This window comes from Fibroporia radiculosa (genome assembly GCF_000313525.1).
Source record: "Fibroporia radiculosa TFFH 294 genomic supercontigs, scaffold3773, whole genome shotgun sequence".
NCBI classification, from domain to species: domain Eukaryota; kingdom Fungi; phylum Basidiomycota; class Agaricomycetes; order Polyporales; family Fibroporiaceae; genus Fibroporia; species Fibroporia radiculosa.
Window position 1 is genome coordinate 19,486 of NW_012133393.1, and position 23,049 is coordinate 42,534.

Consider the following 23,049-nt stretch of genomic DNA (forward strand, 5'->3'; position numbering starts at 1 on the left):
CAATGCAACAAAGGCACAGTTTCGCAATGGGACAGGAAGCGGCAATCTTGGAGGTGTTACATATGCTCGTGTTATTATCAAAACATTGCTCGTCATGGGATACATTCACTTAGATTCCATTTATTACAAGTGCGTTCAGAGTAATTGGAGCTTTTCTTATAGACCAGCTTCATCGAATTCCTTGAGAAGATCTCTTGCTTCACGAGCAGGCCGCGAGATTGATGGGCGATCACTCGCGACGCTCTCCTGGACTTTTTGTGCAATGCTTCTGAGCACACCCAGTTCTTGGAAAGCATTAGGAGCGTCGGGGTCGCTTGATGTAAGATCGTCATCCGGAGATAGGACTGCAAGTATACATTGCGAAGATAACACAGAAGGTGGTGTCCCCACCAGGAGATTGGCCCTGAAGGAACGTCAGCGAAAATCGTGACTAGTACTGGTATAAGACGCTACATACTCAATGATGGGCTGAAGAATTTGTGGTGGCGAGATAACGGAGAACAGCGTCGCAACAGCCTGGCTATAACCCTCTAAAGTAAGATTGATGGTAAGCGCCGACTCGATGCAGAGTTCAGCTGCTGACTTACCAGCATGGACCTCTCGGAACGCTTCTGCCACGATTTCAACGCAAGCTTCCCTTGCCTTCTCGCCAACATTTGTCCCAGCGTTTTTTACTACATAGGCTAGGGCGAGCACAAGACTGCTTGCGATGGAGTCGTCATTGCTTTTGACCCCAGTTATCAACTCGGTAATTACCGGGTCCACCCGTGGTTGGCTACGCATGAGCATTCCCAGTGCTTGGGCGGCCTTGTTGCGTACAGACAGGCTGGCAGGGTCGCTTGCACTTTTGACAAATGTGCGTTGCAATTGTGGGAAGAAGGGCTTGACGAAATTCGGTATACGATCAAGCATTGTGGCGAGCGCAGTCAAGATAGCCGACTTGACCGCGGGTGGATAAGTGGTAGCTTGAGTTGCGACGCGAATGAGAGGCCCGGTGAATTGTACTACGAAAGGCTTGAGGGAGTTCTCCTCAGTTCGCTCAACAAGGTCGCCAATCGCGTACGCTGCCTGCTCCCTCTGCTCGTTGCTGCCTGTTGTAAGGCCTGCGATAATGACGGGGACAGTGGGTGCAACGCCTTTGGGGAGACTGAATCCGGGCACATGTCTGCCAGGAGCACCAGTACCTTCAATAGTACGACGCAATGGTACGACCAGTGGTTCAAGTTCGTCCTTTGGAACAGATTTGATGAAAGCGTCAAGTGAATGCAGAGCGGCTTTGTGAACTTCAACTTCGCTATCATCCATGAGAGAGACAAGTTGTCGGATCCAATCGATGCGATACAAAGACGAGTCTAGTTCCGATTCCTCGCAGAAAATGGAAAGCAGTTCGCAGGCCGTTATACGACGAGCAACTGCCTCGTGTTTAGCCCTAGGGGCGTTGTTAAGTCAATGTTTGAAGTATCAGAGACAAACTCACCATCCAAGCAGCAATAGCATAAGGGTGTGAAGCCCTTCTGCGTCACAAATCGATCCAAGTAATGCGCGTATAGCTTCAGATATAGCGGAATCAAGCTCCTCTTCGTCTTTGAGGTCAGGGCTCTCTCTAACTTTAGCCAGAGCTGTGAGGATCACCGTCAAACGCTTGCTCAATGCGGTGCCTGCAACAGTAACAAGAGATGCCAGTGCTCGTGCATTGAACACAGACATCGGAATTGCAGTCAATGTCGGGATTAGGACCGGGAACACAGTACTGGCGCGAACCTATGACATAAAGTTCCTGAGCTAAAACCCCATATTACAGGCACTTCTGAACCTACCGCCATAACTTCTTTCAGCGCCTGCAACGCCGTACCCGAACTCTGTCCAGGCTGGCGCAGGGCTTCGAGCAGTGTGGGAATTGTCTGGTCAATGGCTTTAGCACCGATGTGCTCCTGGAGAGTATCGAAGGCCTTTGCGGCAGCGGCGCGAACATCGGCTTCATCATCGACCAGTGAGGCGCGAACCATAGTTATGATCTCGTCTTCATGACCCTCTCGCTGGTTATCGGTTGTGCTCTCCCTGTGGAATATAACGGTCGATACAAGCCATACCTGACCACAATAAACTCACATGAGCTCGCAAAGCGTCAGACACACTCCTTCGCGAATCTTAGGATCAGTTGAAGCCAGACGTGATTTGAGTATCGAGATCATCTCTCCAAAGATTTTCTCTCCAGACTTGCGGCAAAGCTCAGCCACTGTTCGGGCAGCTGTCTAAATCATACCAAGACATATCTTAACACAGGAGGGAATCGCTAACAAAACCAAGATGCATACCTCTTGCTGGTCACTCTCCTCGCCAGCCAACAACGATATAACCTGGCTAACTAATTCAGGAAGAATCTCCCGCACTGATCGTATCATAATAAGTTCGAATACAATGTCATAATGTAGGGAAAACCGACCTGTGCGCGGAGTGTTATGTACCAAAGCCTTCCAGATATGTATCGATGATTGTCGTACAACGTTGACAGCGTCTTGTCGGGCAAGATACAATGCAGAGAGAATTCTATCTCTACGCTCTGGGCCGAGGACCTCGACGAGTGCACGGCGTGATGTTTCGGCCATGGCGGTCTCAACCACTTCTTCATCCTCTTCGATCTCAGCTTTACCACTGATGCCGGAAACTTTGAACAGTAGTTCCCCAACAAGAGTGATCGATGATTGCTACGGATAGTATCAGCATTGAAAGACACGAACATGGCTCTAGGTCTTACACGAATACGCCAACCAGGATCGAACATGCCGCGTTCCAGCTCGGGTAACAGTAAGTCTATCGCCCTGGTCGAGTAATTTGTCACGATCATCCGTCCAGCGCGCATTGCAGCATCCCGTACGTAATCCTCAGTGTCTGATAAACCTCCCAGAATGGGTGGAACGATTTTTGGAAGATGTGGCTGGAAGCGAGTGCCAAAAGTAGCGGGCAAGAAAACAAGAAGCGACATAAAGCCTTCTCGGACAGTGCTGCGCGGTGATTGTGCATTAGCGATAATATCGGGGAGCAAGCCCTCCATGCGTTCCATTCCGAGCCCAGCAAGGACTTCGCTAAGACCTTGCGCGGCGCCCTGCCGGTCGACACCAGATGTGTCTGTCTTTAGAGTGCGAAGCAGACCGGGGACCAAATCGGGGAAATGAACTTCGCCCAGTCTCTCAACCAGGGTACCTAAAGCCTTTGCGGCGGTTGCTCGAGCTTCCGGGACCGGGTCTACAAGTACGACATGCACCAAGGGCAGCAACTGAGAGAGATATGGAACGAAGTCCTTGGAATCTGTCAGAGATGCCAAGTTCCCAATAATCTGGGCGGCCTTTCGCTTAGTATCAGCGCTGCGTTCCCGCAGGCCTCGATCAATGATAGGAACGACCTAAACACGACGATTCAGTTTACATAAAGGCCCTTCCAGATCGCCTGCTTACCAAGGCAAGCGATGAGTGGTCGATATAGTGTACGAATGAGGTTTTGAGAAGTGCTGTCAATGCATTAGGTGTCCTGCCTGGGTCGACCATGGCTTTGAGGAAGACAGGTACGAGTGCTTGAATCTCTGGATTGCTAATGACCTCACCGAACTGTTTCAAACTCTTGTTCGCTGCTACTCGCACCTGAGCATGGGCATCGGTCAAAACAGCAGTCAATCTTGGTATGACAATAGGAAGTGACTGTGATAACTGTCTTGGGGCACAATAAGCCATCATTCCCAGTAGCTCGATAGAACCTTTCTTGGTTCGCCATTGCTTTTCATCAAGGCCAGAGAGCAGGGAGGGAGTGATGGTCTTGATACCGTAGCCCGACATATTAGCCATAATGACTCGAGCAGCTTCGTGTGTGGCTTCCCGCACATCGGGCGTCGCGTCACCGAAAGATGTCAGTAATACTGGGAGAATGTGGATCACATAAGGCTCAAAAAGCCGCCCCAAAGTCGTCGAAAATGTCTCAAAGGCAAACATTGCGCCCTGGCGTGGCTCATAGCGCTTCTTATCTTCGGCGGCCGCCTTCAAGCGCTCTAGGATATTGAGTTCCTTCATTGAAGCAATACCTGCGCCTTTGATGACACCTGCTAATCCATAAGCTGCACCACGACGTGCGGCATATTTTGGAGCATCAAAAAGTTCATCCAGGAGACGGTTGATCAATGCTGCTAATGGTGATCGCATACGATTGACTAGAGCGACCAAGCAATCCGAGACGGCCATTTGCACCTGTTCTGCGGGTGTCTTCAAGGCTTCTACAAGTCGCTCCACTATTTTCGGTACACGGCTGTCAGAGGGATCCAAGTGTCTCGCCACCCTTCCAAACAGAATCACAACCGCTTCTTTGATGTGGTCAGCCGTCTCCGTAGCAAGACTATTGCCCGACAGCTGGCTCTCAAACATAGCTATCAAACCAGGGAGTCGCTTTGCTCCATGAAGGTCAATAACCGCAGTGCCTGCACTAAGCATACCCCGACGGACGTCGGCATTGCGATCCCCCAAAGCCTGATCGCGGATCAGGAAAGTAAAGAAAGGTTCGACATCCTCGGTCTTGAATGCGGGTGCCAGCAGTTCGAATGTGCGAGCAAGTGCTATCCGCGTTGGCCACGGGTCACTGCGGTCAAGACTTTGAGCGATAACCATGCCCTAGAATGAGCTTAGTCGGTCCAAAACCACTAGAATGTCTGTGATTCGTACATATTCATCGAACTCCGGCGCAAGAACCTTAGCCTACGGCAAGGATCAATAAGATGCCACAAATTAAACAGTATGACGAAACCTTTTCGCGGTAGAAGTCTTGCAATACTACAAGTACCTTGCTGATAGTTTGGAGCCAATGATTCAAGACTGCGTCTGCCAAAGCTGTAGCACAGCTAGCGCGAACGTACGCATTCTCATGCTCTAAAGCTAAGTGAGCCCCTAATGCGCGTCCGAAACTTGTAGTCATTCCTTACCGAGGAATGCGATCAAATCTTGTAAGAAATGCTCTGGAACATCAAGTCCGTTGTCCTCCCATACATGGTTAGCCAAACGAGCGTTTTGATCATCGTCATCATGGCACGCTATCCACAGCTCAGGCGACCAGTCTAGGTCCGTCAAATCGAAAGGCTGCACCTTTTTGAGAACAAGAAACTCGTCAAATAAACTAAGATTCCTTACCTGGAGCGTCTGCAGGCAAGAATTTCTGACGTAGACCTCCTGCTGTAAAGTTCCACGCAGGAGCACGTCAAGTTCATCACGAGAAGCAGTAGATTGCATAGCTTGACCGATGTCTATAAGGGCCGAAGACGCCTCTTTGGCCACTTTGGGCTGGGTTTTTATACCGTGTAGAAGGTCCTGAAGTGTCCTGATTCGCGGAAACACAGGATCGGCAACTGCACAACCTGGTCAAAAAGGATAAATTCCATGAGCTCGTCATATTTACTCACATTCACCCGAGTGGAATTTAATGATGTCGACAGTCAGAGCCACTTGCTCCAATGGATCATCTTCTTCGGCCATGGCAATTCCTCCCTGAGAGAATATTTGACTCAACAAAGGCGACATGTATGCAAAAGTGGCCGCATCGAAGGGACTTTGTTCTGACAATGAGCGCAGCCTGTGTAATATACGGAGTACGAGTGCTGAAGGCAATCAACACCGACTTCAGCCCAATATCAAATTCATAAAATACGTACCATTCAAAGGCTCTAATTCGAAATCCTCTGGGACGCCCTCCACTTGCAAGCTTCGCAGAGTTGCAACGCCGATCCACCTGCTAAAAGCTTCTAGACGGCCCGAACACGCTTCGGCCAGTTCCTAATACTATCAATGAGAAAATAAACACAAGGAAATTTTCATCTTCTCACCAAATACCGCTCGAAAGAAGATGAGCCTACGAGTTTTACTGCATTCCCAAAGGCTCCACGCAATAGCGAGGCAACTATAGATGAGAGGTAGACTCGGAATTCATCCACTCGAGCGAGCACCAGACTGTGCACAAGATTAAGGCCGCGCTCCAACTGGGCCTTCACACTCGATACGCGTTGCCGAACTCGTCTTTCTTTTTCCAGCTGAGCCTCCAATAACGCAATATCTTGCTTTGACAGCGTAGACGGTGCTGAACCCTTCTTGCTTGCCAATGACTTACGCACCTCTGCCTCCCACTGTGCATCTTTGTATCCTTTTCCCTTCTTCTGAGGCTCTTCAACCTTTTTCGAGGCAAGCACTGCAATAGACATCCATGAGGATGATCATCTCGGTGAGAACTCTTTAGCGATCAGCCATACCATCAACATATGTCTGTCCATCGGGTGTTGCCCATATCGCCAAGTCAATGTCGCTTAACGAACTAGTCTTATCAGGATCGATATCCGCATTCAGTTGTTGCATGACTCTGGGTAAGACAACCTCCGGAGCAATGAAGACAATAGTCGTAATAGCACGATAGCTAGCTTCTGATAGAGTACCGCAAGAAGTCTACAAGCGAGCAGGAGATTATTCAGATATGTCAGATATGTCTTCGTACAAAAGAGCGGTTACCTTGGATTGAATGTCTAATGCCCCCATAACTTCCTGGAAGACCGACTCTATCCGCTCACAGACAAGTGCATGGGGATCAACTCTTGCCTTCTGACAACATTCAATCCATATTTGCCGTGAACCGCTGTCTGGTCAATCCTTGCCATTAAATGATGTCTTATGGGGTCGGCATAAAAAACACACCTAAGAGCGGGTGATGAGCTAGCACAACACTATTCACGAGTGAAGTTTTTCGCAACGAGTCATCACAATCCTCCGCAAATGCAGCAGACGTCAAGAGAAGTGCCGATAAACGACCCCCCTTACTGACACCGGTCTCACCTTCCTCAAGACTACCATTAGCTACCTTTGAAGTTACCGCCCCCTCTCTCGACCAGTATAATGATAGCGCTGAGAGTACGACGGTAGGTGTTAGCTCGGGCTGACTTCTGGTGAGCGATTCTAGAGCACTGATGGTAGACCGTCGAACTTGAGGATACTGGCTCTCAACAGCAAGATGCAGAAAGATGAGACCCATCATTGCACTACGATGCCCAATATGAAAATCGATACTACAGCTTAGCGGCAAGAATGACAGACCGGGCTTGTTCATTCCGCATAACGTCATTTTTGAAGTAAACAAGAGATGCTTGTACAGCTCGAAGGAGCCAAATCTCTTCATCAATCCCGCCCAATTTCTGGTAGACTTTCTCCCACAGGAGGAATGATGGCTTTGAGCCTGTGGACAAGATAGACTGCAATGTCGTATTTCGCGAGATAGCAGTATCTGAAATGGCATAGCACAAGCTCTAATTAGGAAGGAACTCCATGGTATGACAAGAAGAAGCACGGTTTATCTACCAAATTTTCCCGAACGAGATAGCGGCGAAAGAATAATTGCCAGCGCAATGTATCCTTCCAGGGGTCCGGCAGCCGAAGTCAAAGGTCCAGCAGCAACAGTCTTCAGGTTTGTCTCTAGAGAGGAAAGAAGAGTTTCCGCCAACGCTAGGGACATATCCGAACTAACAGCCTCCAGTTGCCAGAACGCATCGCCAACTAACGAGCAGAAGGCGCGCCGAAGGACAGGTTTAGAACCATTCATTTCCTTTGTTAGCAGAACGACAGCATCAGGTGACATTACAACGTTTTCGTGTAGGCAGTGGGTCAAATGGGTAACCAAAGCAGAGGACAGGGCTACAACAGCTGCATCATGAGTCTCCTTGGCTAGAAGAGGAAGGCCAGCATTGAGTATCGACGGAGACACCGAGCTCGAAGGCCTGATACAACCCAGAATCGTATATAAGGTTGCCCGATGATCAGGTCCTGCAGTCTTACCAGCTCTTGGAAGAGCTAAGACCTCGGCGGCAGCAACATCGACATCACTCGAATCTCGAGTCTTCTCTGCAATAGAACTGAACAAAGAGATAGAGCCCGCACGAACAAGCTGGTTGGTCGATTTGGCACTATTCAATGTTGGCGTAAGTATTCTGCGGAGACTGTCACCTTCAACTGGATGGGGATACGTCACAAAAAAATGGGTGACGACTGAATACCATAGTAATTAAGACCGATTAGTCTGGTAAAATTGACACGATGCTCACCACTCAGGGAAATTTCAGGGGATCTCAGCAACGCTTTTTCCATCGTTGGAAGCACAGAAACGGTAAAATCTTCGGTGGTGATTGAGGTGCTAATGAAATCATTCAAAGCGGTCTAAAATAAGATGATATCAGCAACGCCGGCACGCCTGAATAACCGTCTCGCATACCGAAACATGCATCGATACGGACGTCTTTGAGAGCAATATTGACGCGGTATAGTAGTTCAGTATCTCCGTCTAGGAATAATATAAATGATCGTATAAGAGCACCATGCATACACTTGCTCGTACCTTCAGTGAAGAGTCTAGATCTCTCAAGCTCTCGTCCTTGATATTCTTCAGCCGAATCTTTACATCCACACATATACCCAACAACGGTGCCAATGACATTGGACGAGGATGATTCTTGACTTTCAAAAGTAATGCTTTCATCGCATTTGATATATTTTGCGGACTCTGATAGAGTCCAGTAAGATTGACAAAACAAAAAAATCTTTCACGCAACTTACTGATCGTAAAGCGCGTCGGGTCCGCACAAGCGCGCTCTTCCGAATGGAAGGCTTTATACGTGTCGAATCATCCAATACTAAGTCTACCAGATTTGCGATCACACTAATCAAGCCATTCCATGCGATCGAAGAGGTAGTGACGAAGTCAGGACTGCACTGCAAACAGACGGTATACAGTCCACAGCACCAACTCAATAGGACAAATATGTCCGCAGATGCGTAGGAGCTATACAAGACCCGCATACAATTTAGCAATTTCAGGGTCAAAAGATATACAACTAACCTTCCTCGACTCGCCATGCGCCCGACTTCGGTGACCAGCCAACCGACAATCTGCTCTGCTACCCCCATGGGACTTTCTTCGGGCTCTCCATCCGGCCTCCCACGCAATTCATCTCGTCGCACGAGCTCCATGCCTACAGCCTCGACGGCTTCACGCGACGGCATATCAACATATCGAGAATATGTGAGTGTAAGCAGCTGGAATAAATCAAGCACTTGCGACAGCTTGAGATCTGGAAATCATGTAAGACAGCGAACCATCACCACGACACATATACGCACCTGCATGTTTAGCTAGAACCAATAGCTCTTCACTGAGAAATTCTAAGCGCTTCTTCGTGCTGCTGGTGAGAAGTCGGCTGCGAGCCACTTCGAGTGCACGAGACCAATCTGCAAGCACATCCGACCTGCGCCATTCCAGGCGAGAAGGACTAGATTCTCCGTATTCAGTATCATCATCTGCTGCAGTTGACGTCGAGGCAATCCATGACTGGATTTCCGATTTGCCCATAGCGCCAGAGGAGGCCTCTCTGGATAAAAGTCGAGCAAGTCTCCTGGATGATGACAGATTTATCACAGCTTCGATGCGATCTATGTTTTCAAGTAATTTTCAGCAGTTTAGAGTCGTGAAAAGTAGAAGTGATCGTCAAAGACTCAAAGAGAATAAAGACCAAAGTTACCGCCGTAGAATGAATAAATTACTAAGTAAGGCCTTGATTGTACAAATATGTAATGTGATGTACGTTATATGTGAACAAACTCATCAGCGCGTACTATGTAATATTTCACCTAACATTGCACAATACTTGATCTCTTCCCTTCGAACGTCGGGCTGCTAGTGTTAGTCCTTTGCAAATGAAGAACTTGTAAAGCTTCTGCTCGCTGCACAATTTTATACGCTTCCCGGTCAAAGCCTCCACCGGCGAATTCGAACACCTGTGAAGACTTGGTAAGCATTTCTAATCACTCCAGACGGCTGCCAGTCGAGTTTCGACTCATCGCTCTTGTCTATCTACTAAGCCTTGTCGATTAGTGGTCCGCTCTCTGACTTTGCTCGTAAGTAGACAATGCATCACGCTACATGCCAACGGCTTTCCGGTGCTCATCGGCGAATACCAACCTCTTTACTCGCCAAATCGCCATAGAAGAGCACTTCGGAGTCCAATCTGACACTCCTAACTTAGATATTGACGTTCAACACTCAACGTTCGACGTTGCAGAGCGCGTACAAGAGTTGTAGGATCCATCCATCTACTGTCACTCTATGCGCAACTATCACATCCGTATCTCTCTCAAGTCACAAGCAGTTACGCCCTCGAGCTCAGCTTCTTCGTATACTGCTCCGTCAGCCGTCCGTGCCCCAACCATATTCCTACCCGAATCTCTTTTCCAACGATTTCCTTCTCACGCTCCACGGGCTATCGCACGGAGATACACTGTTGTATCGCACGAACGTAAGGGGGGTTCTCTGACAACTGCAGAGTGCAGCGACTACCGTTTAGGCCCCATCATAATTGACTGGGTGGACTGTGTCTCGGAAGGTATGAACGCTTCCCCGAACAAAAAGCCGGGGGTCGGGAAGGAACGTGAGCGTGAGCAACCTCGCCGAGGTAGGCTTGGGTATACCCATTTCATTGAGACATTGACATTCATTATTTGGGGCAGGCGAACCAGTCACGGCGACGTTCGTTCCACAAGATTCTGGTGCATCGAAGTCGGGTTCCACGAATCTCCCTGAAGGCATCGTGCACATATACCGCGATGTGTCTAAACCCTCATCCACTCAATCCTTCACCCTGAAAAATGCAACCGGTCCTCCCCAGTCAGATGGTAGCGTCTCATATTCGGATGCGGATACCAACGGACTGGTACTTGCTGTCTTGGCGGTTCCTCCTTGGATGACGCCGTCCGACTTCCTCTCCTTCGTCTCGCCTGCTGCTGAGGGAATCTCTCTGCTCCGAATGATCCGGTTAGTACATTCAGATTGTGACCTCCTAATGTTAGATACTGTCTTGAACAAAACATTTAGGGATTCTGCACCTAATCGGTCAATTGTAGTCATGAAATTCAGGACGGCGCAGGATACTGCCGAGTTCGCGGAAGCATTCAACGGTAAGGCTTATAATTCAATGGAGGTGAACTCGATGGCTCTCGTATCCGTTACAGACCGCTGATCATCGAGACAGCCGGAAATTTGCCATATCGTTCGTGTGCTGTCCATCACTATCGATTCCGACGACACCGCCTCGCAGACCATTAGTTTTGCAAGCGATCCTAGTGTAATTTACGAGTTGCCCACTTGCCCTGTCTGTCTTGAGCGAATGGACTCGGCGGTTACTGGCCTTGTAACTGTGCCGTGTTCGCACACGTTTCACTGTGCGTGTCTGAGCAAGTGGGGTGATAGCAGGTATGCAGATTCATTTATCTTGCTGTAGCTACTCTGATCACTAGTTCAGGTGTCCCGTATGTCGATATTCGCAGACACTGCTTTCATCACACCCTCTGACATCCACTCACGGACGCTCTAATCACCGGATTCCATTTTCTTCCTCGCCGAATGCATCGCATTGTGCTGACTGCAATAGCACCGCGAATTTATGGATATGTCTTATTTGTGGCAATGTCGGTTGTGGGCGATATGGTCGTGCCCACGCTCACGCACATTACACACATACAACCCATCTCTATGCCCTTGAGCTCGAAACGCAGCGCGTGTGGGACTATGCCGGCGACGGCTACGTGCACAGGTTGATCCAGAACAAGGCAGACGGGAAGCTGGTTGAGTTACCCTCGGCGGCATCCACGGTGGGCGTGGGCGACGCGCGAGGCACCGGTGGCGACAACATAGGACCAAGTACAATGGATGCACTCAGCGCGGAGAAGATTGAGGCGATCGGAATCGAATACTCGTACCTCCTGACGTCGCAGTTGGACTCGCAGAGGGAATTTTACGAGGAGCAGACGACCGAACTACGTAAGGAACTTGAACAAATGCAAATCTTCATGGAGAAGCAGCGCATCGATTTCGAGAAAGCCCAGGAAGCCGCCCGTGCGCGGGAGGAGAAGTGGAGGAAGGAAGAGCGAACACGGACGGCGGCGATGGAGGCGGAGGTAGAGAAGACTCGAAAACGTGCCGATAAAGCATCGGAGCTGGCACAGAAGCTGCACAAAGAGCTGCAGGAGGAGCGTGCGGTCAGCAAGGGTCTTATGGACAACCTGCAGAAGGCCAAACAACTCGTGGAAGGCGCTGATCGTGAAAAAACGCAATTTGCGGCGCAGATTAGAGATCTGGAGGACCAGGTCCGGGATGTAATGTTTTTTCTGGAAGCTAAGAAGACCATTGAGAGCGGGGAGGGTGATGTAGCGGAGGCTGCTGGGGGTTCCATTGAGCTAGGATCACTACCTAAGCAGACAACAGGTGGTACTAGGAAGAGCAGGAGCAAGCGCAGATGATCGAGGTTGCAGACTAACACTTTCGAATATTACACGACCAAAGTTGTTGTGAATGACAATCGCAGCAATGCTAACCTGAGTGCAGAAATGATGGAAAGAGCCAAAATTTGTAGAAACTACTGCGCACCACTTGATTCGTGACATAAGCGTCGACCAAATATTCTAATTCCAAAAACATTGTATACAGTGGAGGCAGTGGAAGACAATTCAAAAATTCCTGATTGCACAAGACCAGACAAGATCAAGAATACATTGATTGACGGTGTGAGAACAAGAACAGACGTACCTTCACGATCAGAGTCACGTCCAGCGTTCCCGAACTCACGGACATTCCTCTCCATCATCGCTAATCAGCGATAACCCAATACTCACTTCCACTCTATAAAGACGCTAGCAAAGAATCCGATTTGCCAATGTCTTCGCAGGTGTCGATGTAGGCAAAGGACTGCCACGCAGCAATGTCAAATGGGGTCGAGAAACACAATGCACCCAGACAAATCCCACTGATGCTCCTGACGATTGAGCAAGTGGGCCTCGAGGCGCTAAACAAAACCAGAACTAACTTACTATGTCGTGGAATCTTGGACATACTTGGACATAGTCACTTATGCGACCCTATTCCAAAGCACTTCTATGTAGAATGATGGGGCCAGGCAAGGAGATCAGTACTAGTGTTAGCGCTAGACTCACTTTCTCCTCATCATGATCGACCCGCCACGTTTGGCATATAATTGGCTCATTCCCTGTTACAGTCCAGTGTCCGATGGTCTTGACAGCCTCGTTCTACTGATTGTGAGCCCACGTACTCGCTGTATAACCTGGGATCGACGAAGACGTACTGTCTGTATACACCATTCTTGCCCATTCGCCGCAGTCCTGTCGAGACGTTCACCAACTCGGCGCGATACATCTACTTCTCGTAGTCTAGGCATCGCCTCTCCGCGACCAGGCAGTCCTTCCAGACAAGACGTGCATGGATTCTACGCTCTTCATCCTTACGCATTGCCTATTCTTTCGTGCGGTGCTCATCTTTTCTGTGCACGATGCTCCAGGATTTTGACCAATTCTTCGTCCCGCGCAATGGTATTGCATTTCCAGAAGAGAAATGTCATAATCAATAATATTTTTTTAGCCTGGAGGCACATTGATGACAGCTGGGCAGTTTGTCGCTATGGAAATTCAGCTGAGTCACTGAGCACGAAGTCTTTGATATTCGAGATTAGCACAGAACGTTGTGATCGTTGGCGGCAGCGTCTGAGCCCATTCATTGTCAAAGTGCGAGCGGGTACTATAGCAGCGTCGTTTCCTTTCCCGTGGACATACCAGACCTTTAAAACTGAGACCCTCCCGTGATCATGAGTCCCCAGTAAGAAAAGGTCCACTTTGCAAGAAGCCGGAAAAGGCTTACTCTATCCAGTTGGTATCTTTCCGATGCCTTGCTATTGCAATTGCAAGCAGTGATTTATTTGTTGTGTCCTTTGAATCAGCTAAACGAAAGAAATAAAAAGTTCTCTTCGTTTCAACAGATACTTGTTGCCATGCGTGTGACACCCTGAAGCGCACTTCTACACTTTTGCCCGTTCTTCGCCACTAGTATGATACACGTCGGCCCCGCACACTTGCAACTGATACCTCCAATTTTGTACTGTCTGATGTGCTTCGGCAAACAGACGAGGTACTGTCATATGCGATCGTGCGATCGGTTGACTCCCGCTGCATAGCAAAATTTGGTCCTAAGACTTTCGAAGTACACATTCATATTTAGATCAAGTGTATCGCATTTTAAATTGACCAGAAATGCATCAACACGAGTGAACAACTCCTAACAATCATGTGAATCACAGCTGCTACGCCTTGATACATGAAGGTTTAAGAATAGCTCAAGGGACCTGGGGTAATTGATTTGGAGCAGGAAGAGAGCTGCAAAACGTATGTTCGGCAGATCTCCTATTACTGGTTGACTAGGGACAACAGCTCGCTAGCAACCTTACCCTCCCCGGTTTGAGTCCGAGAAACTACAACACAATCCCATTTCAATCATTCAGTTCATTCGGTCAAGAGCAATGAATGCCACGCACGAGTATCAACCTCAAATGCATTGCTCAAAGCACACCTCTCTAGCCGAAGTGACGAAGTTGTTTCCGGCCATTTGAACCGGCTAATGACGATGTTATCTTTGGTCAATACTGCATGTTGAACATACAGGAACATGCAGGAAGTACCAATAACAGTCAGTTGATCGAACCAGGTTTTCAAACGAAGGGACGCACGAGCAGATTAGCGTAAGTTCAAATCAGCGTGCCTAAAATGCTGATCGCGACCCGATCGCAAACGGCAAGCCAATTCGCACTGTGTCAAGGAGTCTAGCACCTCGACTACCAGAGTTACACGAGATTAGGGCAGAAATCTCAGGCAACGAACGGAGACACGTACGGATTTGCTGGGTTATCTCCAATCGTAAGCTACGAGGAGGCCAAAGAAAGAAGAATCACCGAGGGGGTCATTTAAAGAGTGCATTCAGGGCAGGCAGGGAAGCTCCACGTGGTGTGCTCCACGCCCAGCACTGCGAGTGCGGAGTCCGGACTCGCCTCGGCCTCAGGCAGCAGACTGATTGAGAAAACACGACTACATATGTATGCAGTCAAAGGGCTCGGCACGCACAACCACAGATTCTTAATTATTGCGAAGGATCGTCTACATGGAGTGTATCCACGATCTTTACCAGGCCGACGTTTCCCCCCAACCTTGCGATCTCCTTACGAATCTGATCTTCCAGCGACCGCAGAACGCGAAATGTATAGTCGAACGACTTGGTATGATTCTTCAGATACGCGACCGTATGCACTTTTAACGTAGGAGTAGTCGGTCGCTTCTGAAGGACATCTGCGAATGTGGAAATCGCTTAGCGATACATTCCTATATCATTTAGACGACCACGCACTCATCACCCGCCGGTTCGATGTGTCAGCTCGCACTGCGTGGACGATCGGGAAAGAAAACTTTCCCTCTGTGAGATCTTCAGCAAATCCTTTGTTATCTGTATACTGTCCACGTACGCGATAAGTTGTGTGAGACACAGTTCACTGGACAATTCTTACCTGAGAACTTTGTAAGTTCATATAGTCATCGCGTATTTGAAAATGGATTCCAAAAAGGTTGACAAGCGGTACGTAGTCGCTGGGAGAGGTCTGTCATGATAGCCCACCAGTGAAGACAGACAGCATATAACGCACACATCGATATTCTTAGTGGCACACGCCATCATAAGTTTCACCGCAATTCTGAACACACCACCCGTCTCTACGCAAGAATCAGATATCAGCAGTGTTCCGAAAGGATGATGACGTACTATTATTGACCATAGCTACATACTCCTCTTCTGTCGGACACTGCAGAGAATCCCGCCATAGTAACTCCAGTCCTTGCCCACGGTGCAGGGAGAGTAGCTCCGCTGAACAAAGATCAGCCAGCGATTAACGTCCTTGGATAACCAGCCCTACCGGTGACTATGCGATCCAGCTCCCTGAAAGGAATGAGGCGTTGGCTTTCTTCCTTGGGGGATTCTGATATACTGATCCCAGATCGCAGGCGAAATAACTCCTGGTATGCGAGAAAGTACGCATAATTGGCCGAATTAATGGTCTGCGGTATGCCATAAATCTTATGCGATACTGTTCAGACCCGTGCTATGAGATTGAGGATAGCGAATTTTTGCAATACGGTATGGTACTTACCGGGAACGCCCCTCCTAAGCTGTGCATCGTCCTCGATGTCGTCTATCCTGAGCCTCAGTCACGACAGGCCATGGGAAAGTAAGCGGCGCCCTCACAGTAAACTTGCGGTATGGAGCATGCTGATAACTTTGGAAATGATGGAGAGCTGGTCGGCGGGTACCTGCAGCCAGCTATTGAATGCCTCGAGCATGAGCCCACGAATATCTTTTCCGGGCACAGAAAAAATGTGTGTATACGGCTCGAGCAGTGCCTGTTGTCTGTGAGTAATATGTGCGATTGGGTGTATGCGCGACATACAGATTCGTTGTCCTCGGACCATTCCTGGGCCTCGGAGAGGATACGCAGGGCATCGAAAGTAACACTAGAGTCTGATGACATGTGGATAAGAATTATTGGGACAGCTGGAGACGTCGATATATTATGCACCGCGCAACCTCAGGATGTTGCCCTGAAAGAAGAGCGGAAGATGATATATTAGCGAAGACGGTGCAAAAGGCTATTACCCCTTAAGAGCGGTGATCGGTAGGAGAGACGCCCATCCGCGCGCTGCGGATTCCCGATATCCATTTCTTTGACTGCGCTCAGAGTCTCGGACGCGGCCAACGACCACAATGTACTATTCCAGGTAATTCCAAACATCAAAGTTTTCTGCTCGGTTACTTATGTCTGACCCTCATAGCAACGCACTGCCCAGTTACCAAGAAGCTACGACTCGCTCGACTCCCGGGGTCAATACTCCCCTCCTTCCACTGGAAGACCGTGACGAACGACTGCTGTCTGAACTCAATTCTTATGACCGCCACGACCGTCTCTTCAAGCTATATGTGATATTCGTGATTATATCCATTACGTTTATCTTTTGGAAGGAGGATATCGTTGCGCGGGACGAGGAATCAGTCCGAGCCCGGGAACAATCTCTCATACACAGGGAAGACGAGCTCCGCGCGAAAGAACAGGCAATGCATGAAGACGAAGAGCGTAGAATCCATGCTCGTCTTGTTTGGAAGGACCTGATCGCGGAGAAGCGATGCTTGAGCTACGAGAAGAGGATGTATCACGCCGAGTTGGTGAACGTCCCGGTGGGGGCCGCGGCAGATGCACCAGAATGGTGTATGCAGACCATTATTGACATCCGTGGCACAAAGTTTGACCATCCCGAATTCTGCACCGAGGAACAGACAGTACGTCTTTGTTGATCCCAGATTATACAACGCGTACATGTGCTCACAATCAGTAGGATGGAGCCGTCAAGACCATCGGACACTGGACTGTAACGGGGAATGAACCAACATGCCGGACGTGGTGGGGTAATTACGAGAAGAAAGTGAGTCTAACGCTAATACTACTCGTAGTACTGATCTGTCATACGCCTGACCTATCATTCTAGGAGTGCTTTGGGTCGCACAAGCGGGTATGATCAAGTATCTCCAAGGTTCCACGACACGACTTATTATGATTTTGTTAGCGTGTCGAGGCCCACTTGTTCAACCATCAAGAGCCTTGGGATAATTGGTCCGAAATGTGTTTCTCGACCCCGTCTGACTTTGCCAATCAGTCCTTCGCTCACCCGGACGCCTGCGAGAACAGGGTCAGTGTTCACTTCGCTTATGTCGCATTCTCTACTGACGTTTTTGTAGCGTGGTATTGTTGGATCTTGGTTCATCAATGTTGACGTCGATGAATGCCCGTAAGCGGATGTGCGCTTTACAGTAAGGTAAGTTGCAGGCAAGGTGCTTACGAATACACCTTTCATCCACTTTGCAACAGTATTCTTGAGTTGCGCCTAGAATCGATCGTTTTTGTTGTCGCGCCGCTATCGTCGGATTCTTGCTTTCGCGTTTTGTCGTGTTCGACTGAAAGAATGTTCTTGATACCTAAATGTATTCTCATAGATAATTGTATATCCACCTTTGATTCTAAGCGACTCATCGCTCTACGTTCTGCGCTAGCAAGTAGTACTACCATTCGGAGTATAAGACATACTAGTAGTAGTACCCGCAATTTCTGGGGAATAGTACATGCACCAGCGCTAGCTTGACAGCACCACGTGCTTTTGATTCCACTGTGTTTGCGGCAAGCTCAGTGCATCCTGGCTGCTGAGCACGATGTCTTACGGCCGGTAAGCCCAAGCATTAACCTGTTTCATTCTCGGTGACCGATCTTTCTCAGATATACGCCTCCGCCGTGCTACACGGCGCCGAACGCCAACTCCCCGCTCCTCCCAAATGAACGCCTCTCGTCTCCTCCAGCCTCCTCTAATGGTATCATCCGGGTTATCAAATGGTGTTTCGTAGTTCTTGTTCTGGGTCTGGTCTTGTTTTCCTGGAGTAGGGAACAAACAATCCGAGCACATCAAGACGCTGTATCGAAGAGGGAACAGGCCGTTCTCATTCAAGAGCGTGCAGTCGCACGCAGAGAAGAGGTCGTTCTTCACAAGGAAGGTAGCCTGTTCACTCTGGAAGTGCAACTCCGTCAGAAAGAGCACGCTGTCCGCGACAGCGAAGATGCCGTCGCACGCAGGGAGAATGCCGTCTATGCGCAGGAGCGCGAAGTATCACGCAGAGAACAGGCTATCAGCGTGAGAGAGCGTTCTGTTGTATATAGGGAGGACACGGTCCGCGCCAGGGAAGAGGCCATGCGCGCAGACGACGAGCGTAGGATTCGTGCGCACCTCATCTGGACGGATCCAGTCGCCGAGCAGCGTTGTTTAAGTTACGAGAAAAGGATGTACCATGCCGAGTTGCAGAACGTTCCGGAAGGGGAGAACGCGCAGAAATGGTGTATGCAGACGAGCATCAATATTCATGGGATCGCATATGACCATCCGGATTCTTGCACCATGGTCCAGGCAGTGCGTAGTCTTTGATCCGGGATTCTATGCCAAATATATCGCGCTCATAATCTATAGGACGGTGGCATGAAAGTAATCGGACACTGGACTGTGACTGGAAACGAACCGACATGTCGGACGTGGTGGGGAAATCACGAGAAAAAAGTAAGTCTATCACTGATTACAACAATCCGCATTTCTGATATCAATATATCTTAGGAATGTTTTGGATCTCACCAGCGGGTAAGTCCCGACACCTATCGTGTTCCGCGTCAGAAAGCTGATCCTAACTGATTCAGCGCGTCGAGGCTCACTTGTACAATCATCAACAACCCTGGGACAACTGGTCAGAGATGTGTTTCTCGACCCCGTCTGACTTTGCGTGGCAGTCCTTTGCCCACCCTGATACCTGCGAGAACGCTGGCACGGTCAGAATTTGCTTCGCTTATGTCGTATTCTTTGCTGACGTCTTCATAGGGTGGGATCATTGGGTCGTGGTTCATTAATGTTGACACAAAGGAGTGTCCGTGAATTGGGGCACGCTGTAATATTATTACGAAAGTACGTTTGTTCATGTTTTCGCGCTATCGATCGATGTATTCTTCCCCTCGTCTCCCCTCGTCTGGTCTTGTACTATTAGACATCATTGCATTGTTTTCCGCTATCGCCAACGTAATATTTCAATCCAAATTCTTTGTCGTCGATGCCACTGGTATTTCTAGTGGAACGCAGTAGCTCTTCTGGATCTCTTCCGTCTTTTCTGTAGATTATAGTCCCGATACAAGTCTCCGAGTTCTCGTCCTGCGATATTCCTCCGATGCGGCTGCCTTGGTACGCTACCCTGTATCCTCCCGCGCGAGGCGCCTCCCTTCCCTTCAACTTGAAGACCTCGCTGTGTTGCGCGTAGGTGTATCGAGGATCCCTCGACACCTTGTTGTGGCCTGCTACGACTGTCCACATGTCTGAACAGGATATTTCATTTTTATCGCATCGACGACTTCCTCTCATTCCTTGACTTGCTCTACCTCCAATTGTGTGTAGCAGATGAGACATAACGAGTTGACATCTCCGCACTACCTTGTATGCTTCCCATACAGTGCCTGCTCTTCCGAATTGAGGATGGCCCGTGTACGTCCTTGTCTCTCTTGATATTGTTACAGTCTCAAAAAATGTACGTCCTTGTCTCTCAGGTTAGTGTCTGCTGAGCGTGGACACGAAATTCAAGTATCTCGTTTCTACTTAGCAGCCTGATTCTGCTAGTTTTACTTATTTGCATTATATTAGCAAACCCAGTGTTAATGAGCGCTACGTCGAGTGGCACTTCTCTGTTGTGGCGCAGTATGCATACACATCACTTGTTTCTAATACAACGTTCACCACGTTTCTGATAAGTAGTACTGTGTTGCACAACCAAGAATTCATATTTGCCGTAGCTGGGAGTCTCCGCAGCTGGAGCCTGGGAGCTACACCATTCGATGTTCTAGCTACTTTCAGTCAATCCCGTGTCGGAAAGCTTGCGATCATTGTGTGAAGCACAAAAGATTACTTTGCGGATTCTAAAAGGTAAGCACCACCGACTTTGAAGAAAGCCAGAGTCTACCCATCGCAACCTTATGGTCCGCACGCCACAAGGGAATGTCCTGAACGAAGCACAAAGGAGAGTGACTCCGTATAAAGGGCAGATCTTGACCTATTGTGCTTTCCAATTGTTTTTGAACCTGATCACTGCCTGTATAGCTTGGTGACAACCTGAATCGCAACAGTATGTATGCGCACCTTAGGACGACCAAATCTCCCGTCATCGATATCCATAATACCGTTTGAAGACGGGGACATCGTTTTCAAGGTAGGCCTGTCAGCGTAACCTTGTCTTACACCCACTGGCTTTGATTGCTACAAACTGCGCTAGTTTCATTTCGCGCATGTTTTCGTAATGCGCGGAGCACCGCTATGAGTGTGCAAGACCCCATCAGGCGTGTGATCATAGAGCCCATTGGAATAGATTCCGTCGGCTTCATCGACGCTCTATCCAAAGTATGTTCCGATCCTCTTCACAGGCCATCGCTCATGATAACATTCGAATGTATAAGGATACTATGGCAAGGAAGAGCTCAACACCGCCTCTGAGTGGTGCTCTGTACTCAAACTCGCGACGCCGAAGGGATTCGCTGACATCCGCACGTTCGCCGTCAAAAAGCGGCTCCCTATGTTCCTGCGCGTGGAACAGGTGGTTCTCGCGCACAACCATGAGCTTGAGGACCTGCTCTTGCGGGTCCGCAAGCGGTTCGGCGAGCGCACAGAGTCGGTAAGCTTCTAAGAAGGCCAGCAGCCGGTAGCAGATGAAGTCACACTGATCTCGCCCGCGCGCCAGCAGCCGCGCGGGGGTATTTGCCCATAACGATTAATGCTCCAAAGCTGGCGAGGAAGCAGGCAGCATCTAGGGGCAGCAATGTACTTCTCCCCGTTCTTGTGCCAGAATTGGAAGAACATCCCAGTTCCTAATATCACCGCCCCTGTCAAAAATGGTTACGGTAAATTCAGCGTACATATGCATGTTAATTAAGCGGGTTGTATGGCTGTCAATATACTGCAGTGGTTGTAATGATCATCCCTGGATAGAAAAGTTTGCGGCGCTGGAGCGACCGCACCGGTGATATCATGGGACCATGATCCCAGGTCCGTAGCAATGATTTTGCTCATGGACGTGTTTACACATAAGACACAGGATCATTGGTCAAAGAGAGTAGTACATACTCCAAACATTTTAAGACACGACCTATGATCCTGTGCCGCGTGAGACCATGATTGAAATAGTCAAGTCGTTGGAACCAGGGATTCGGAGTACGTATCTCCACCTAGTCAACGACTATCTCATGCCACTAGTTTCATTTCATTTCCGCACTCTTCTATGCATACACTAGACGCGTAAGTGACGAGGATGTGCGTCATTAGACTGATACAATATCTTTCAATTCAGATATTCAGTCAGCTGGAATAGAAAGCACAACAGGTGATATAACGGCAAAATATATCACTGTATCCAAGTGAAGAAAGGTCACAGCTTAGCAAAAAAACACCGTTGCGTTGCATCGGAAAAGCGGTCAAAAGTATGTCAGCTAAATAGTATTCATTGTTCCGATGTTCTCAATGGAACTTTTATCCGCTCGAAAACGGTGATTATTTCACCGTGTACGAAACCAGATTCGAAGCTCACAAGGACTGCGGGTTACTGTGTGAGTAGTCACTCGAGGGTCGCTCTCAGTATCGTGTCATGAGGCAGCAGCTGAAGACGGGGCCAATCCGGGTTTCGCTCCCCATATAGTCGAGGTATATTAGCGGCCTGGGAAAGCGAGCATATCGATGTTTGATCTCGAGGTTCCTTGGATTCTACTGTCAGTAGTGGGAACCATATTGGAATGACTGACGAGGCGAGATTACGTTTCGGGAGACCCGCCCAGCCTCCGGCCCATCGGCACATAGCGACTGGCCCTGGAAAAGTGGAGTTAGTTCTCCCGAGGGACAGGTTGTGAGGAGGTGCCCAGTGACTTGTGGCCACCCAGACCTCTCTAGAAGCACTATTCAGCATTGGTACTATGGTAGGGCCGCCGCGCCCCCACTCCGACCCCAGGGTGAACGCAAGCGAATAGCAAGCATTGAACGGGAGTATTACTGCTGCTGTCGAGACAAGTCCTCGCTACAGCCGTAGTTTGGTGGGCAGACACACCTTATTCACATGCCGTACACTATCGCGGACGCAATTGGCTGGGACAATCACAACGTGAATAAAGAGCGCTAGCATCCTCCCGCAGCACCGGAAAGCGGAGGAGGAGTGGGCTGAAGAGCCGGAAACCACAAGGGATCATGTTCGAAGAGATTGATCAAACTACTGGCCGCAGCCTGGGGACGTCGATAGGCTACTCCGCAGTTGCTGGGCGCAGCTGGCGCGCCGATGTCGGGACGCTGGACATTGTCTGATATCAAAGCGGGGAGATACGAGGGTCTAAATATTTGCACGATGCGTGTGGCCAGCTGCAAGCGACTGTGAGGGGGCCGTGGACGCGATGGCGGACAACTTAGTCGACTCGAGAAATGTCTCAGACAGAACACGGCGGCCCGGCTGCGGCGGCACCGCCTCTAC

General features: G+C 49.2%; 6 protein-coding genes across 6 annotated transcripts; 4 read left to right on the plus strand and 2 right to left on the minus strand.

The window, feature by feature from the left end:
* Positions 1-156: 156 nt before the first annotated feature.
* Positions 157-9,405, minus strand: FIBRA_05060 (uncharacterized protein; the record flags this gene model as incomplete). The annotated part of the gene is made up of 28 exons (XM_012326838.1): positions 157-403; positions 458-530; positions 588-1,429; positions 1,478-1,761; positions 1,818-2,058; positions 2,110-2,252; positions 2,316-2,389; positions 2,444-2,705; positions 2,756-3,400; positions 3,453-4,649; positions 4,701-4,733; positions 4,783-4,904; positions 4,958-5,111; positions 5,163-5,377; positions 5,432-5,626; positions 5,681-5,801; positions 5,852-6,210; positions 6,272-6,461; positions 6,525-6,652; positions 6,708-7,048; positions 7,104-7,290; positions 7,365-8,048; positions 8,105-8,216; positions 8,272-8,340; positions 8,395-8,559; positions 8,613-8,838; positions 8,896-9,127; positions 9,177-9,405. 28 exons carry the CDS (start codon positions 9,403-9,405, stop codon positions 157-159), a joined length of 7,770 nt encoding a protein of 2,589 aa, XP_012182228.1.
* A 753-nt stretch (positions 9,406-10,158) lies between these two features.
* On the plus strand, positions 10,159-12,347 carry FIBRA_05061 (uncharacterized protein; the record flags this gene model as incomplete). The annotated part of the gene is made up of 5 exons (XM_012326839.1): positions 10,159-10,504; positions 10,560-11,029; positions 11,081-11,270; positions 11,330-11,357; positions 11,480-12,347. The coding sequence occupies 5 exons, from the start codon at positions 10,159-10,161 to the stop codon at positions 12,345-12,347; spliced, it is 1,902 nt and encodes a 633-aa protein (XP_012182229.1).
* Positions 12,348-15,024: 2,677 nt separating this feature from the next.
* FIBRA_05062 (uncharacterized protein) lies at positions 15,025-16,459 on the minus strand (the record flags this gene model as incomplete). The annotated part of the gene is made up of 9 exons (XM_012326840.1): positions 15,025-15,230; positions 15,289-15,391; positions 15,446-15,524; positions 15,581-15,647; positions 15,697-15,798; positions 15,848-16,018; positions 16,082-16,128; positions 16,177-16,331; positions 16,379-16,459. The coding sequence occupies 9 exons, from the start codon at positions 16,457-16,459 to the stop codon at positions 15,025-15,027; spliced, it is 1,011 nt and encodes a 336-aa protein (XP_012182230.1).
* Positions 16,460-16,692: 233 nt separating this feature from the next.
* Positions 16,693-17,772, plus strand: FIBRA_05063 (uncharacterized protein; the record flags this gene model as incomplete). The annotated part of the gene is made up of 6 exons (XM_012326841.1): positions 16,693-16,706; positions 16,761-17,262; positions 17,319-17,405; positions 17,469-17,492; positions 17,547-17,669; positions 17,719-17,772. 6 exons carry the CDS (start codon positions 16,693-16,695, stop codon positions 17,770-17,772), a joined length of 804 nt encoding a protein of 267 aa, XP_012182231.1.
* Positions 17,773-18,186: 414 nt separating this feature from the next.
* On the plus strand, positions 18,187-19,442 carry FIBRA_05064 (uncharacterized protein; the record flags this gene model as incomplete). Its single annotated transcript, XM_012326842.1, has 6 exons — positions 18,187-18,200; positions 18,251-18,932; positions 18,990-19,076; positions 19,131-19,154; positions 19,211-19,339; positions 19,389-19,442. 6 exons carry the CDS (start codon positions 18,187-18,189, stop codon positions 19,440-19,442), a joined length of 990 nt encoding a protein of 329 aa, XP_012182232.1.
* A 1,419-nt stretch (positions 19,443-20,861) lies between these two features.
* FIBRA_05065 (uncharacterized protein) lies at positions 20,862-21,228 on the plus strand (the record flags this gene model as incomplete). The annotated part of the gene is made up of 2 exons (XM_012326843.1): positions 20,862-20,945; positions 21,016-21,228. The coding sequence occupies 2 exons, from the start codon at positions 20,862-20,864 to the stop codon at positions 21,226-21,228; spliced, it is 297 nt and encodes a 98-aa protein (XP_012182233.1).
* Positions 21,229-23,049: the final 1,821 nt, after the last annotated feature.